General features: G+C 41.8%; 1 protein-coding gene across 1 annotated transcript; it reads right to left on the bottom strand.

Annotated features, from left to right (window-relative positions):
- Positions 1-1595: 1595 nt before the first annotated feature.
- LOC134662645 (uncharacterized) lies at positions 1596-18580 on the bottom strand. The gene is made up of 20 exons (XM_063518920.1): positions 18445-18580; positions 17558-17627; positions 17092-17188; positions 15979-16092; positions 15366-15505; positions 15004-15114; positions 13858-13941; positions 12966-13142; positions 12323-12476; positions 11978-12052; positions 11570-11898; positions 10824-11021; positions 9707-9889; positions 9459-9576; positions 9067-9189; positions 8493-8609; positions 7467-7587; positions 6668-6787; positions 3137-3263; positions 1596-1751 (listed from the first exon to the last, which is right to left on the bottom strand). Exons 1-20 carry the CDS (start codon positions 18516-18518, stop codon positions 1617-1619), a joined length of 2667 nt encoding a protein of 888 aa, XP_063374990.1. The 5' UTR covers positions 18519-18580; the 3' UTR covers positions 1596-1616.
- Between the last annotated feature and the right edge of the window lie 378 nt (positions 18581-18958).

The raw sequence follows: 18958 nt of genomic DNA, 5'->3' as shown, positions 1-18958 counted from the left end.
ATTGCTGACATTTGCTTCTTTTAGTTTCACTCTACTCAAGCATCGGATGACAGGATCGTTGAAAAGGGACAAACATATCCTTTGACGTTACGTTACTCTTCTCGTGAATTGTCAAATTTTAAAATTCGAAATTAGCTTTGGAATTTGTCCGGGTGGCTATTCGAAGTATAACTTGGTAGACGGTACTTACTAACCAAATAAGCTTGAGATCCAGTATCATAGATAGTTGTAAGACTTCAAGGGTCTATTTATATCTGACTGTGCATTCTGTATTCTAAACGTTTTGTGAATAGATATAAAAATTGACACCTATCATTTTTCACATAAACACAGACACTTTATGCATTGAATTATTAAACCTTAACGCAATGCCATAAGTCATAAGGTATATTTTCCTAATATACCTTGATGCTAATTCGAACTTTGTTATAAAAGATGTCATTTTATATCATTCGCGCGTGCATTTCACTCGTACTAGATGAAATATGTATTGGTGCGAGCGAGACGGTTGGGCGAATGATAACAAAATGATATCTTTTTGACATCTTAAACAAAGTTTGACTTGGCCTCTGTGGAAGCCTGGAAATACAGCATACTTCATTGACTTTTTATGCTGGAAATTGATTTAATAATTGCCAGAAAAATAAGTATGTTATTCTTCAATAACTTGTACAGTTACTGTCAAAAAACTAGAAGTGTCCATTAATTGTGTAGAACATTATTTGCTGTTTGTTTCCAATATCATGCTGCTATTCTGCGAATATAGCAGTTCCTCAGGCAGATAAATTAAACATGATCGAAACAAATACTATTAACCACAATAGTAAACTTTTCTCTCAGTGTGGGATATTCTCGGTCATGAAAAACTTACAAAGTTATTGTTTTTTTTTCATTAAATCTATGATTAATATTATTGTCGGGAGAAATTCTGACCGTGTAGTCGTGTAAGCTTCATAGCCCATTCTTCAAAAAATCTCTAGTGTGAAATTACTGTTTAGGTAGTATAAAATATAAAATAAAAAAAATGTTATTTCTCAAAAACGGGAACAGATATCAAGTTGTTAATTCGCAGCCGGGTAGTCAATATCATATATAATTCATCCGTGTAGAAACATTTGACTGTGCAATTAATGTAACTTTAACTTTATATTGACTCCACTATTGCTATTCTTTCAAATTTGAAAAGCAAGCAAGTTTGAAAATTTTGCAATCGTAACCGGATCCGACGGATCTTCCCTGCCGGGCTAGCACACGATTGGCGCGACAGTATCTCGCGGCGAGATAGACTACCCGCCCCTCTTTTATTTTAATATAGGTACTTAGTTAGAAAAAGACGGGTAGTCTATCTCGCCGCGAGTTACTGTCGCGTCAATCATGTGCTAGGCCTACTGAGGATATTCGTGGTATTATTATGTACAACTAAATTAGTTCTTGAATCTGGAACAGGTTATCTGGATAGCACACCCCATCTGACCAACAACCATATTTGTTAGAAACAGAGAGCCAAACATCTGGTGATATTGATATCAAATTGATATTCTACACTTTTGTGGGTCGCATGAGGCAGAAGGAGAAGTAACAACATTAACAACAAGTATTGAAAAACAGTTTATTGATTAGAACACGGCGATGTCGGTGCGCCGGACGGCGGACAGCCCGTCGTCCCACGTGAGCATGGCCGCGAAGGACAAGTACAGCGCCGCCGCCGACAGCATGTGCCACAAGTCGTGAGAGTCGTAGAAATCCATTATCTGTAATAATGTCAATTATTATGACTGGTAAGTATTTGAAGCCTCTTTCTCCCAGACAAAAAAACCTAGATGTAAAACGTATTCTCTAGGCCATTATAGAAAACAAGCTAGCCTTGCGATATTGTGCTGCTTTCTACGCTGATTGATTTGCCCGAGATAGATATACGAAAATAATATCCTTGTTGTAGATCCGTCTTGTCCAAGGTACCTAAATATTGTAGAAGTGGAAGGTAAACGTGCCTTTAACCTTTTCCACGCCGTGTCAAACACAAAAGCTGTCACTCAGACGCCACTTCATTGAAGTGTCAAAACTGAAGTTGAACTTTATGTATATGCACGTAGGTCGGTGTTGCTCTGTGGTCTTGACCGATTAATCGGTCTTTGGCGTTGAACCTACGGTGCGGATATATCGGTCATTGGCGTCCAAAAGGTTAATATATACTTCTATGAATAAAATTAGGAAGGAGAAAGAGCGAAAGCAAAACTAGCGGAATAAAATATTTTATATAGACAGCAAGAATAACAACCATTACGTCTCTAGGGACAATCAAGACTCAATGCGCCTGCGGGCGGCGAGTGTAATATATGGCTGTCAGCGCTGCAGCCGAGGGCCGATCGTTCGACCGTCCATGCGGCGAGCAGCGCTTACAGCTGAATTTACAAAATTTGTTAGTAATAAAATACAGTCATCATCATCACCACAATATTACATATAATGATGTGGTAAGTAGGTATACATCATACTTAATGATGTGTGGCATAATTTTTCCCGTAGGACCATGGGCCCGTAGCAAATTCGTTGGATGGAACCTTCCTAAATGTTCTAATTAATGTTCCTCGTTCGGATTGTTTTGCCTATAACCGTCTGTATCGGGGTTTCGTGACGTTTAATCCACTCTCACTGCATGCCACCTGATAGTGATGCCACTGATGCCACGTATTCAGAATACGAATGCCCCTGTGTACAATGGTGTGTACAGTGATGGGTAGGACATCAATTTAAAATGAGTTTGTATGAGTACCTCATTTTCTAAAATGAGGTGTTACAATGTCTTACTTCAAATGAGGTGAGGTACTAGCATATTTTCAGCGTCGACTATTCCATTAATTCCAACGGCGACAAAATATTTAATGTACATATATATGTACATATTTATGTAGGTATTCATCACTTCCTTTATAAATAAATAAATAGTAACATTTAATTGAAGTGCAATTCTGGAGGTTAAGAATAGAACTTTTAGGAGAAAGATAATTTTAGAATCAAGTAAAATGAATAGGGGAGTGAAGTAAGACATTTTTGCGGTACGAAGTACTGCGACAAATTAACAAAATGAGTGGTACAAATGAGGTGCCTCACGAGTGAACGACTCAACACTACGCACCATGCACTCGTGGTTCTTGTGGCGGCTCTGCGCGGGCGCGGCGGACCAGTCCGTGGAGCCCGACATGAACAAGTACAGCGCCGGCACCCACGCCGCCACCGCGCCGCCCAGGTAGCACCAAGCGTACCTACGAACATCACATTTATGTAGATAGAGCAGGCAAGCATATTAGCAAAACTACGAGAAGGTAAAAGTACCTATGTCGTCATATCATGCTGAAATTTTAACCACCAGCCATACTCTGCTTACCCTCTATATCTTATTCCTTGCCAGGCTACCGCTTGGTACGGAATGATCGTGCGTGTCGCGGAGGTGGAGGGTTGCAATATATATCCGTTCTCATATTCCTTTCTCTATTCTTACCATGTCGCCTCAACCACTTTCTTCTGACACCGCAGAGTACTTGTTTCTTGAGCTGAGCTTCTCTCACTCAAAACTCCTTCTTGGCGTCTTCTATTCTCCCTCTCTTCGAGTTAACTACTTTAACTGCTTCGAAAAGCTTCTTGAAGATCTTCTACCATCTTACAATCACCATATTATTATGGGCGATTTTAATACATGCTTACTCAAAAATGATTTTCGCTCAAACTCTCTAAAATCTATTGTCGATGCTTGCAACATGACCATTTTACCTTCTGAACCTACACATCACTTCCCAAATTGTTCTCCATCGCTCCTAGATCTTACTCTGGTCTCCTCTACTGATCATGTTGCTAAATATAATCAGTACTCTGCGGATGCCTTTTCCTATCATCATCTTTTGTTTCTTTCATATAAAATCCGTCCCCCCAAGTTGTCTCCCAAGGTTCTTCTTCAGCGCAGTTTTGGTCGGATGAATGTTGATAAGCTTCGCGAAGATGCTCTTTTAGTTGATTGGAATGCGATATTGGAGGCGGATACCATAGATGGAAAAGTATCTCTTTTCAATTCTCTTCTTACGCAGATCTACGATATTCATGCTCCGATACGTCCGATTAAAATCAAACATGTTCCTGCTCCCTGGCTGACTAAGGAGATTAAGTCACTCATATCCAAGAAAAATTTGGCCAAATCTAAATATAAAGGCAACCCGTCTGACAAAAACAAAAGCAGGTATCATACATTGCGTAATAGATGCAGTACCGTGTGTCGTGATGCCCAGAGGAGTCACATCCACAGGTCTGTTAAGAATGGTGATCCTGCTAAAGTCTGGAGATTTCTCAGGTCGTTAGGAGTAGGGAAATCTGCACAAGATTCCATTAACACTAATATTGATATTGATCGCTTAAATCACCACTTTTCTACTTCTGCCACTTTTTCTGGACCAGCTAAATCTGACACTCTCAACTTTCTTTCTAACATCCCAACTCCTGATCACCCATCCTTCTCTTTTACTCAATTCACCGACAGTGATGTTAAGAAGAATATCTTAAATATTTCATCCAATGCCGTCGGGGTGGATAGCGTTAGCCGTAACATGATCTTAGCTCTCCTTGATGTCCTTGTACCTGTTATTACCCACATCCTGAACCACTCAATTTCCTGTAATATTTTTCCTTCACTTTGGAAAGACGCTGACGTCATTCCCCTTCCGAAAAAGTCAAATCCTTCCTCTTTCTCTGACTATCGCCCAATCTCTATCCTCCCTTTCCTTTCCAAAGTCCTTGAGCGCCTTGTACATCATCAGTTAACATCTTTCTTAAATAGACGTGAGCTCTTGAATCCTTTCCAGTCCGGCTTCCGAACGGGCCATGGTACGGCTACCGCACTCGTAAAAATTACCGACGACATCCGAGCAGGAATGGACAACAGAAAGGTCACCGTGTTATCGCTGTTGGATTTTAGTAACGCTTTCAACACGGTTGATTTTGACGTTCTGCTCGGAATTCTTCATTCTTTTAATATATCTCCTGCAGTGGTTGACTGGTTTAGTAGTTATTTAAAAGGTCGTCGGCAACGCGTAAAAGTTGATTCTCTCTGTTCTTCGTGGTGCAGCACGCTGGCCGGCGTTCCGCAGGGTGGCGTGTTGTCTCCTCTTCTTTTTTCTATTTTTATAAACTCAATTACTAGTAATCTTTCTTCCTCATACCACCTTTATGCCGATGACCTACAAATTTACTCTCAAGGCACCATTAGCGATCTACCTATGATTATCAACTGCGTAAATCGTGACTTGGGTAACATTTCGGATTGGAGTAGGCGTTACGGACTTTCAGTCAACCCAACTAAAACCCAAACGATAATTGTGGGTAGCTCTAAACTTATTCCTAGGATTGATTTTTCTGTGCTACCTTCCATTACGTTTGATGGTGTCCATATTCCATTTGCTAAACAGGTAAAAAATCTCGGGATCATAATAGACTGCACTTTATCTTGGATCCCTCAGATTAGCGAGGTAAGCAGGAGGATGTTTGCATCAATGGGTGCACTTCGCCGACTACGTAACTTCTTGCCTTTCGCCACCAAAATTGCGCTATCACAATCGCTTCTTATGCCTATATTAGATTATGCCGACACCTGTTATCTGGATCTTAATGAAGACCAGCTTAGTAAACTTGAACGCCTTCAAAATCTTTGTATCAGATTTATATTTGGCCTGCGTAAATTTGACCATGTTTCAAACTTTCGTGCCCAGCTCAAGTGGCTCCCTATACGTCTTCGACGTAATTCTCATATATTAGCTCTTCTCTATAGCATTCTTTTCAACCCCGCTACTCCTTCATACCTTAAAGAACGTTTTAGTTATCTCTCCTCCGTCAGGCCTTCACGGAAATATCAACTTGTTCCCCCTCCTTCTTCTACGAAATTTTATAATGACTCCTTTACGTTTCGAGCTGTTCGTCTGTGGAACAGTCTGCCGTTAGACATTAGGTGTGCTAAAACTCTCCAAAGCTTTAAAAACCTTCTAAAGAATCATTACTTATCTCTTCCTTAATGTGCCGCTGTGTATATATATATATATATATTTACTTATATATATATTGTGTTTGTATTTTTGTATGTATTTATATATGTATGTGATATTTATTAACCTATTTGGTTGTACCTATTGGTACATATTTATATAATAGTATATGATCGAATGTGTAATCTTCTTATTCCTGTAATTTATTTCGTGCTCTACCTGTTTTTAAAAGTTTTCTGTTCTTTATATCCTGCTACCCCAAGGTTGTCTGGAAGAGATCGCTTACAGCGATAAGACCGCCTGTTGCTACCTTTATTTACACTGTAAATCTGTTATTGTATTTTTCTTTGTGGTGCAATAAAGTGTATTTACTTACTTACTTTACTTTACTTACTTACTCTGCGACCTGCGTAGTGACTTTATAGGTCATACTGAACAGCTTTTATTATGGGACCACAATAATGCTGAAATCGCGAAAAAAATTGGCTGTCCCATAGAAATCAGCAGCATATCACATTGACAGCCGGAATGTATGAAACGCCCAAATAGTTTTTTGCGGTTTTGGCATTGGTCCTGAAAAGTTGTTCAGGTCAGTAGGTACTTATGACCTATAAAGTCACTAAAAGTTGGAGTGTTAAAGTACATACCACCGCGGCCGCTCGCCGTGCATGAGCTTCATGGTGAGGTAGAACAGCATGTACAACAACGTGTTCGCTAGCAACACGTTCAGCAAATGCGACGCGAAGTCCGCCGCTTGCATGAACAACCTGCACGCAAAACATCATTAATTTAATATAGGTATTTCTATTTCTGAGCGTTTCTTTTATTTTTTGCCATTTTTATATATTGTGACCTTTTTTGCCACTTTATTGTTATTTCTAGTCAGGATCGCGCGCCCTTTTCATCCTTATAGGAGAAAAAAGTGTACTAAAATTTCCATACATTTTTCAAATTTTCCTTTTTGTTACCGCCATACAAAGTACCTTTATGGTGAAATGGTAACACAATAGGAAAAAAACTGGGGCATTTTTTTATCCCATTAGGATCAATAGAGCTCGTGATTCTGAGTAGAAAATAACACAAAAATGGCAAAAAATAAAAGAAACGGTCTTCTATCAACATTCATTATAGCAGCCAAATGGCCAAAACATGTCCACTTCTTGACGAAGCCCTTTCCCAAATATCTTTGTTCACTTGTTCGCGCCTGCATCTACGTTTTTCTTCCGAGGTCGCGAGCTAATAGACTGCTGCCAGACTCTATCATCCTTTAGACATACTACTCGCAGGCAAGTAGGTACATTGCTTATAGGGCCTAAAATTACAATTTATGCCTTTAAATTGTACCTACTAACACATGATCAAGACTTAAGGACCACTTTGGGGCGCCATCGCCATAGCGGCTGACATTTAATGACATTACATTCGCCTCTAGCTGTAGGTATATACCCGTAAATGGCAAACATCCAGTTGACGGCGTTGGCTATGAGCAGCAGCACCAGCCGCGCCGCATACAATGGTCGCGAGCGAGGTTGGAACCCTCGAGCCGCTACGAACAAGCTCTGCTTCTCTGTAAGGAAATGAAACGTCATTCGAGTATTCTGTAGTGGTGTTTTGCATCGATGGCACCACCACCAAGGGCACCAAGACTTAACGAATATTGAACTTACGATTACTTATCTTATCTCACCATGTTGCCTGTTTGGGTGCCCCCAATGTGGGGTCATGAAGCTTTTTTTCAGGAGTCCGTGCTTCCACTATGGGTTCACAACTTCAAAGTGAAAGCACACTTTGTCATATTATATCATTTTGTATGGGCACACTGAACTGAACTGGTTTAGAAATTAATGTATAGAGACGTCACCATTCAGGCACTTGTCAAAGCTTTTCTTCCTTTATTTGACCTAACATCCACCAGCTGGCTATGGGTGCCAGTTAGACCTTTCACGACGATGCTGGTCGATGGCCAACAACATCTATAGAAAGAATGCGAGAAGAGTTAATGTCAAGCTAATTCGTAATTTAACACATTGTAATATTCATTTGTAGTAAAAATAGTCCTGCAAAACGATTTTTAACATACTTCTAATAATAATGTCGGTTTTTTGTTTTTCTAACTGTTAAAAAAGTACTTATTTCTGATAAATTGCAAACTGTAAAATTAAGATAAGACTTATCCAATAACAAGACTTAAACTATTATTACCTACTTTAACTAGAGATCTTTGTAGTGGTTTTTTGTTTAGATTTTTTTTTAACCCGCATAAATGTCAATGTGGTTCAGTGAAGGGGACGGACTGAAAATCAGCGCGGCGCAGGCAATTTGTAATGAAATGACTGACGCAGCGTATGCTGAGCCCGTTCCTTTTGCCGCACAATTATTCTTATTTTTTCAATCCTTATGTTTTGTAACCTGTATGCTTTTTGTGTTGCAATAAATGGTTTCTTATTCTTATTCTAAGAGTGAATGTCTCACCGAGGCGGAACTGGCCGACGTAGTAGATGCGCAGCGACATCAGCAGCACGGCGAACACGTGCAACACCGTGGCCGTGCCCCAGAACAGCGCGCCGCCGCCCAGGACGCCCCACACCACTGGAAAATACTAAAATCTAACTGCTCCTCGTAAACCTATGGCTACTAAAGTCAACTAAGGTGAAGAACTACGCATGACGGGAGGTATGTATGCGGACTCGAACCATACGACCAGGTATCCATTGGCAGAGATGACAGTTTATCGACTTAAATTGTTAAATGTCCATTGTTCGTTTTGGCCATCATGTTATTCATGTTAAAAGTTGGCCGTAAATCTTCGATGTATCATATCAAGCGAGGCTTGATGGAAAAAAGCTCCAAGAAAAAGCCTAATATGTACTTCTTCAGTCCGAACCGTCGTTAAATTAGTTACCAAGTCTACGCAAGTTTTTTTATGACATAGGAGGCAAACGAGCAGACGATTCGCCTGATAGGCAAGCGATTGTTACCGTCGCCCATGGTCACCTGCAACACCAGAGGTAATAATACTAATAATAATATAGTTTAATTTAAATACCAATGGCAATAAGCACGGCGAGCACGCCGAACGTGGCGTGTGCGCGCGCGTTGACGTCGGGGTGGCGCGCCTGGTAGATCTTCACCATGCTTAATACCGCCAGCACGTACATGAACGCCACGTCTGCAAAACACAAAAGTCATAAAAGTGTTGCCAGGAGGCAGAGTACAGGGTCTCTGTCTGTGTTTTTCAACATTTTTCATCATGTGACCTCCTTAACATGTTTTTTCTTCACAACCCACCTTATAGCCTGATTTTTTTGCAATCACATACCCTTGGCATCAGTTTCAGCAGTTTCAGCGGCAGTATCCTGTTTTCCCAACCCACTCCCAAGGGGTACTGATCCGCAGGTTTAAAAAAGCTGGATTAAAGCAATCGCCTATGATACGCACCGAACTGAAAGTTGAGCCCGTTGGGGCACACGTGGTAGCTGGCGGAGAGCAGTGCGACCACCATCATGCCCGCGCCCAGCGCCGACAGCAGACCGTAGTGCGCTGGTATTCCGTACTCCTGCGGACACATGTAAAAGTTTACGTTTCCCAAAGACACCCACGGTAGGTCACATCAGAAGCTGTGGCAATATGTCGTATCGCTCTTAATCTAGTTGTCAGAAATTGGTGCTCTTTGAAGTGAGTCTTACCTCATGCCGGGGCTTTTTAAAACGCCGTTGCCGTCTCGCTCGCACTTGTATCATCAATAGAGCACCCAGCAGCAGGTATCCAAAGTTAGAGAAGACGTGGTTGAAGTCCGCCAGCGCGCCCGCCGGGTGCGCGCACAAGAAGTTGTAGTAGCAGATGTCCAGGGAACCCGACACGTTCATCACCTGGACAAATAACAAAGAATAACATACAAAAAAACCGGCCAAGTGCGAGTCGGACTCGCGCACGGAGGGTTCCGCACCATCAACAAAAAATAGAGCAAAACAAGCAAAAAAACGGTCACCCATCCAAGTACTGTCCCCGCCCGACGTTGCTTAACTTCGGTCAAAAATCACGTTTGTTGTATGGGAGCCCCACTAAAATCTTTATTTTATTCTGTTCTTAGTATTTGTGAGAGACGGTTCGTGAGATACAGCCTGGTGACAGACGGACGGACGGACAGCGGAGTCTTAGTAATAGGGTCCCGTTTTTACCCTTTGGGTACGGAACCCTAAAAAGGCTTGAAAAGATTGGGAAAAGTATATTATGTATTGATACGATACGAGTATTAATTAGCGTAGGTAAGTCAAAATGGATATAATTTTGCATAGGTACTTAATTGATAGACTGATATGCTTACCAAATGAAAAAGTTTAAGTACATCCTTAGAATGGACACAAAACTGAACCGTTACTCTTTTCTCTCTCATCTGCTTTTTTCTGTGCTTTATACGGAAAGGAAAGAAAGAAAGGGAGTTGTATTTTTAAGTCTTAGCTATATACGTATTCATGTTAAAAAGGTTAAACCTACTAATTAGTATCAACATCGGGAATGCAGCTTTGAACTGGACCACAACGAATACAAAAAAGACAGGGACGGTTCGGGCGGGGCAGCTCTCGAACGGAGGCTCTTCTGATACCATCCGGGCGTCTGTATAAAGCCCTTGCTACACGGTCGCCGACAAGCCCCTCAGACCGCGTGGCCTTGGTCTGGACGGACCGTGTAGACAGTTGTTTCCAACAAAATTTGACTAAAACTGACCAAGGTCAGACCAAGGACAGACGGTTAGAAGGCTTGTCGGCGACCGTGTAGCAAGGGCTTAAGCTACAAGGATCTCACCATCTGAAAGGCGGCAACAAACTGGACCACAGGTAGCGCGTAAAAGACGGCCACAGTGTACAGCGTGTGCAGGTAGCGGTCGGAGCGCGCGCGCAGCACGCGCGCGCGGCGCCGCGCCAGCGCCGCCAGCCGGAGCTCGGCCGGCAGACCGAACGGCCGGTCTACCGCTGACAGCGGGCGGCCGTTTGCTACTGCCTCCTGAATATAGTACAACTCGTCAATTTCGTCGGTGTAGCTTGTTTCAGCAGGGTAGTATAATAAGTCATTTCGTGAATTCAGTAAAATTTAGAAATCACTTAAAACTAAACTTAATAACTTTTTGTAGTAATAAGTTTTTATTATAATATTTGTTTACATATAGGAACTTGGAGGATATAATCAAACGGAGACGCCATGTCTGTAATTTTCTGTACAAAACAGTCTGCCGATTTTTGCGGGGGAGGGGAACGTCAAATGTATGCGTAACGTAAAAATAGCCATGTCAGATAAACGTCAGTCCATACATTGTGTATGACCGTTGGCCGCCTATTTTCGACAGAGGGGAAAGCCTGTTAATGGCTACTCCGTTTAGTTGTATCCTCCAAGCATAGGAAACTATAAGTCTATTACTAGAAGAATGTTACTCTATATACTTATCTGTTGTATAAGACTGTTTGTTTCTTAATAAATTAAAAAAAAAAAACTTAACCTAACTAAAACCTTATTAGGTACCTGAACATTAGTTTCATTTAGAACCCGTCCGTTACTATATCAGTCGTGGCCTGTGGGGAGCTAGATAGTTGAGTAGGAACAGCCGAAGGGATAGGAGCTTCTGGTGACACAGGAGCGGTTGTATTGAGAGCCTCTGATCGGAGGACTTCGGGCGAGTCTACAGGAGTGGAGTTGACAAGCGGTGCTGAGCGGGTAACTCCAGGAGAGGCCGCAGGGGTGGCGCTGGCGGGTGGGGTGGTTGCATCAGGCGCGTTAACTGGGACTTGTGTGGGTGGGGCGGGGGCCGTTGGCGAGGCGGTCGGTGAGGCCGTTGGCTCCTCGTCAGATTCTGTGTCGCTGTTGTCGCTGCTGTCAAACGTCGCCGCTAAAACCAAATCCAACATTTATTTTTATATCGATTTGAAATTGTGTTCAAAACTACATTATAATTTATGCTGACTCACTGGAGTCCCTTCGTCGTCGCGTGGGCGAAGCGGCCGAGATGCTGGCATCGGTCTGCGATGGCTGCCCATCTGTCACTGGAAACATACAAACAAATATACATCGCCTAAACGGAGATGTGGGCCTCGATTAGACGACAAATTCATAAAGAACCAACGCCCAAACGAAGTCAGGTCTCATCTCAGCTGGGTTAATCTATTTGGATATTCTTCTTCTTATAATATTGATTTGTCTACGTTTATACAAAACTTTCTGTCTCACCATATCAGCCATTGCTTGATATTGCAAAACTTGCAAGTGAGCACGTGTACTCGTAATGTACGATCGTGTATGGTGGTTACGGTTACCGTCAGGTGCTAGTACGGCGAGCGAGGCGATGCGGCGCGACAGCGGCTCCCAGCGGCGCGCCAGCACCAGCGCGCCGAACGCCACGTAGAACTGCAGGAATACCGCTATAGTCACACAAGCCGCTAACACGTACTGCCCGCGGGACAACGCCGCCTGAAACAGTCACAACATTTCAAAATCTCCAGCATCAGTCACAACACTTTCAAAAATACGGAATACCCTAGCTGTCCACCTTAAAGCGGCTGCCGCAATTTTCAACAAAATATAGTAGTACATCAGTGATGGACCGCCCACACTTCTTTTTATTAATGTGTTCTCTATAAGTATTGAAATTAAATTATTTCAGCTGGCCAGCATCAGGAAGCCATTCCATCGGGCGGACAGTTGAGGAAGTGTATCCATATTACGAGTACATGACATTATCAGTGAGTGGAAATTCAGTCTCGTCTTTTACAGCTTACAAAGTGGCTTCCGGCAGCCACCGGTTTGCATGAGTCGTGCCTTATGCTTATACTAAGCAATAGGCAACGGCCTATATGGGTACCCGCAACACGAGAGGGTAACTGCGGTGCCGGCCTTCAAGTACGCTCTTTTCTTGAATTTCTTGAAGGTAATATCGGAGGAGATAAAACTACATCGTACCTTGACAGTAAAGGTTACGGTCTTGGTAGTGGCCACATATTGGCTCTCGTCCCTTTCGCCCCATAAGGCGGCTTCCATCAGCCAGTCGGAATCACCTTCGGTATCGTCGCCACGGCACGGCCTCTGGTCAGCGCGAACTACGGCCACCACTAGGAACCCGTATGGGTACGAGCTGCGCTGTAACACAGAACTATTTTACTAAAGGGATCTACAGATGATACAGATCTAATAACATTAAGAAGAAAAAAATACTTCAATAAAGAATAGGTATGACCATTACTTTATGGTCTTTATCTGTCTTAATCACACTTTACCAAATGTAGTTTTCAGAGTTAAAATGCACGAGTTACCAAGAAAAATAACCAGTAACCTACAATATTTGTAGAGTGACGGGATTTCTCCAGGACTATATGTAAAATAATTATCATCATCATCAGATTCTGATCTGCTGACAATGTAACCACTGTGAATCGGTACATGGTACTCATCTTCCTCGCGTTGTCCCGGCATTTTGCCACGGCTCATGGGAGCCTGGGGTCCGCTTGGCATTTAATCCCAGTAATTGGCGTGGGTACTAGTTTTTACGAAAGCGACTACCATCTGACCTTCCAAGTTCCAACCCAGAGGGTAAACTAGGCCCGTATTGGGATTAGTCCGGTTTCCTCACGATGTTTTCCTTCAGCGAAAAGCGACTGGTAAAAATATCAAATGATATTTCGTACAATAAGTTCCGAAAAACTCATTGGTACGAGCCGGGGTTTGAACCCGTGACCCCCGGATTGCAAGTCGCACGCTCTTACCGCTAGGCCACCAGCGCTTTAATCGGTACATGGTACTGTCGTACATAAAAAAGAAAAGTTAGTTAAACTGTTGATAATAAACAAATACATACCGCTAGTTGCACAGCTCCTGACTTCTCCACGGTCATCCTAAGTCCGATCACCTCTATCGCGTTTATCGACTGCGCGATAGGACACTGAAAAAATGCCTGGTTAAGCCTTTTTCTATACAACAAAGCCGTATTCATCGTTAGGAATGGAATATCGTTCAGAGTGCAGAGAAGAATTATCTTCGGAGAGTAAGAGTAGTTGTACCGGTGTTGTAGTAGGTACCGTCTACCGGTGGAGGGTCACAAGATTTGTGACGAGACCTAATTCATGGCACTCGCTGACAAGAGACAAATACTAAGGGCGTTCAGCACCAGCTACCGCAAACTTCCCATGAAACCCCGCGGGAGGCCATGTCGCTCTCGCATCGATATATTCAGCCACCCACAAATGGTGTCCCTATGTTAGGTATGTACACCATCAGCCTACTAAGGAAAATTGTTAATAAAAACGACATATGTTTAAATTATAATATGTTTCAATTATGAACATAAACCGCTTGTTTATTTGAGTATCAGATAATCACGTTTTGAACCTGCTAAAGATATGCTTTTTGGAAAAATAAATCAAAATATAAAAAAAGTCATTCGCTCTCATTACCCCACACTTCGGGAAATGAGAGCCTAATAAATTTTCATAAGGGTAATGAGAGCCATAATTTAGAATCTTGCTGGATATGATTTTTACCATAACTAAATCAGCAAAACCTTACTCTGCTAATAAAGATAAATCTTTAGATCCTTCAGATCTTTAGATAGATCTTTAGATAAATCGTAGGCTCCAATTACCCGCTTACCTCCATTTTGATAAATAATTACATAAATATTTTAATCAGCTTTCTATCAGAATCGATTGAATGGCACTTGATAGATGATTAATTTGTGTATGCAATTAATACAAACTTGTTCAACAATATCATATTTCCATGCTTATCTCGTCGCTGACAATTTGAACTTTTTTATAAGCACGGAACGAAAAACAAACAACCGTATCCAGCGACTCAATGCTGCACACCAACGAGTCGGCCGCGTTACACGAACATTCCCGAAGGTCGAAGAACACGCCCGAGTGGTCACTCGTGCGCCAATAGGGGTTGTTTTCCCCTAAATCCTCAGCAATAGATGGTGCTAATTAATGTAAAAGAGACTCACCGTATAGTTCTGTACGGAGACGGTGGCGCACACCTCATCCTCGGCGCTCACTATCAGTCTTGCTCGATCCTGATTCTCCGGCCAGCGGTACAGCACCACCAAAGGCGCCGTCTACAAATTACGATCAGTTTTCATTCTACGGAGTGTTTTTGAAGGACAATGAGAATGACTTAATAAGTATAAGCAAAGCTTTAGATAAAAGTTTTTTCTATTTTTCCGATATTGCTTTGGCGCTCAGGGAAGGTATGATTAAAAAAAATCTTCACTTCGAACAGGCCATGGCCTCATACAAAACATATTTTGCGGTTTCCACGATTGAAGCGGAACTGAATAAAATGTATGTACCTAGGTGCGGGCATTACCTTGGTAATCACGAAGGAGCTGTCTATGTTGTACTGGATGAGGAAGTTCCTCGCCGGGTCGGCGCGCAGCGTCACCTCCACGGGCGTGGCGCACGTCGACCCCACGTGTAGCGTGAAGCCACGCTGCGCGTCGTTGCCATCTAGGGGATCGCATTGGAACTATTTAAAAATCCCTTTGATGAAAGGTTGTCGAATATCAAAAAAAAGTTGTGTTAAAATGATAATATGTTTCTTATCAGAACGAAAAAGATCCGAATTCGCTAAACAATTATGAAGTTTATCAGCACATGGACGTAACCAGAAATTGTTAAGGGGTGGGGCAGAAGTAAATAAACTTATAAATATTGGTCCAATTTTTAAAAATTCTTAACTTCGGGTCAGACAGCCCCACTGTGCGTACGCCCATGTATCAGCAGCTTCACTAAAAATATACAAATTACCTTACTAATAGTGTTTTCCACAGATCCATCTAAACGGACTGACAATGGGACCAGCAATTATTATCTACAAATCGTAGAACAGATACCTAATAACAAAGAACCCGAATTGGAATGAGGACATTCCTCATTCGAAGTTTTGAAGTCGGTTAAAGATCATAAAGTAGGTAACGAACCACAATGTTCCGAGTCTATCTGATCTCCGCCCGCTCCGTCGGGGCACAGCGTCCGCGTGAGTTCATACAGCAGCCGCTGCTCGTGGTAGTAAGGGAGCTGCCACGTCGTTGCACCTGTGAAACGAGATCGTTTGGTGTAAGCAAGGATCAGACATGGCCATCACGTACCCATATTCAATTTCACAGACTTATATCCCGCAAGCAGGCCAGTCACTCGGCTGTCATCAATATCACCACTGTGTCTGGTCGCGAATCCTTTACAATCACTGGGGAATCCCTATGTTATGGAGTAGGTATCCAGAATTCTTAAAGGTATCGCAAACCATTCGCAAACACAATCCCCTAGCACCTCCGGCATCATTATGATCACGGGGTGTCTTGGCGATGTTTAGTCAAATCTGTCGATATTTAGACTGCATGACGTATCAGGTTTTTAGGATTCCGTAGCCAAATGGCAAAAAACGGAACCCTTATAGATTCGTCATGTCTGTCTGTCTGTCCGTCTGTCCGTCTGTCTGTCCGTCCGTATGTCACAGCCACTTTTCTCCGAAACTATAAGAACTATACTGTTGAAACTTGGTAAGTAGATGTATTCTGTGAACCGCATTAAGATTTTCACACAAAAATAGAAAAAAAAAACAATAAATTTTTGGGGTTCCCCATACTTCGAACTGATACTCGTAGTTTTTTTTTATACGTCATAAATCGCCTAAATACGGAACCCTTCATGGGCGAGTCCGACTCGCACTTGGCCGCTTTTTTAGATCAAAAATAATGTTTTATAGTCTACGTCAACATTATTTATTTTACAAATTAGTTTACATAATTAATTAGTTTATTAGATAAGGCAATTATACATAAACTAACAATTCTATAAATCCGTGTTTATTCGAGCAAAGGTTTTATATTATGAACTAAAAGGTTAAACTAATGAATCTAATGATGAAGGTTCCGGGAGTCATCTGGATCTGACTGTTGCCAATATCCATCGCATTCACTGGTGGAGCTTTCAATGATCATGATACAGTTACCGAAAATATTGAATAAGTACAGTTACCGAAAATATTGAATAAGTACAGTTGCAGAAAATATTGAATAAGTAGGTATTGTTACCAGAGCGCTGCCGCGCGGTGAGCAGCACGGGACGAGCCACGTCGCCGGCAGACACGTGGGCTGTTATCCGCGCCGGCCATACCATTTGCTGCTCTGTCTGTCAACCATATAATAATCTAAAGGGAGGATGTTAGTGTTTATAAATATTACTAGGAATTTAAACAAATCTCAGATCTGCTATTATCTTATCAAACAGTAGTTATAACATTAATAGCCTTCTATTCGTCGATATTCTATTCTATATATAATATATTGTGGATGTTCGTCGTCAGCACCTATACCCAATGAAATATTTGCACAAAAGATATGCAGAGGATGGTCGCGGACACTCTGTTTTTACCCTAAGAATTTGAATATTCTTATATAGTGGCGGAAAGGTTGCTTGTATTAGTTAAGAAAGGAGCATTCACTATACTTATACCCGAGCTTTTCCTATACTTGATGTTAGATAGTAGGTAGCACTTACCGGGACAAACTCGACCACATACTCTACGGACCGGTTGACCACCAGCGTCTGCGTCTGCTCGTACTGCAGCCTACAACACAACACATCAGTACACAGTATTTTACTGATGGCACAGCATTAGGTTTTACATGTCAATCCTACGAATAGAATCTAATTCTTGTTATTTTGGAGTTTATGGCCAAGGTGGCCCTTTAATCCAAATCTTATAGAATAAAACTAGAAATAGGTAAAACCTATGCTGGCGACATCTATACCATATCTTTGCATGACAGTTGCCAGCCCCAATAAGAAGCATACCTCACCTTCATTAATTGCTCTTTGCGACTTTATTTTCCCTTTCCTCTGGCAAATAAACAAGTGGTTATCATGCATAATACATACATAGGTAGGTACACTAGGTACGGTATAATTAATATACAGACGAGGTATTTATATGAGGCGAAGGTTTGACCCCATATATTTGTCAAAATCACTCAAAGTACTAACTGTCTGGATTCTGTTATTGTCCTGATTTTAGATAACATTCTTGTAGTTTAACAAATTTAATAAATGTGATTGAGTGTTGAATAAAAGTTGTCTCATAAACACGCGGCTTATGCTGGTTCACCGTAATCTGATATAGCGACGACGCCGCAACGTCTTATCAAAGCAGGACAGCTTTATAAATACTTGTATTATATTATTTAATAATATTCAAATAAGCATCATTGGCATGTGTTGTGAAATCCTTAGGTACCTATCGAAGTTTTCCTCCTATTCGACTCTTTTAATTAGGTATATTATATGCATATATACTAACTGAAAGGTATATACCTAGGCCCAAAGCACTGAAGAGTTGAAGACCCAAAAAGAAAGACGTTAATACTGTTAATAGTCTTAATACTTACCTAATGACTTCAACAACAATTTGATCTTGAGCACGCGCGCGCGCACACAGCAATAAACACACTAACACAAACATTTTCTAACACTAACAATACTGTTTATTCATAAACCCCTAGACATGTCCTACTTTTAATTACCTAACCCCTACATCGGTAACAATTCCAAGCGATCGTGGGTCATCAGAAATACTGGTCAACACGCCGGCTAACTTTATGAAAGTGACAATCAACGATCACCAAGTCATCATTATAATGAGTTGTCGTGCAATTATAATAAGTAATAAATACGCGAAATGTGTAGGAAGCGTGCGGTGTGCCGGTGGAATGGGTTATCGGCGATGTTAGGTTATCAGGGCTGATAAGAGCATTGATTCATTTGGGCGCGGCGCCGACATGGATGGTCATTCTGTCCGAGGTCTTCACGCTTACGACACACACACACACCTATTTGCATTGATGTTTTTGACAGGCGAGGCGATTCTTTAACTTAATGCTGTGGCCCCTGAGGCGGAGATGA

This window comes from Cydia amplana, chromosome 1, assembly GCF_948474715.1.
Source record: "Cydia amplana chromosome 1, ilCydAmpl1.1, whole genome shotgun sequence".
Lineage (NCBI taxonomy): Eukaryota > Metazoa > Arthropoda > Insecta > Lepidoptera > Tortricidae > Cydia > Cydia amplana.
This window is presented reverse-complemented; position numbering and strand designations above follow the sequence as displayed.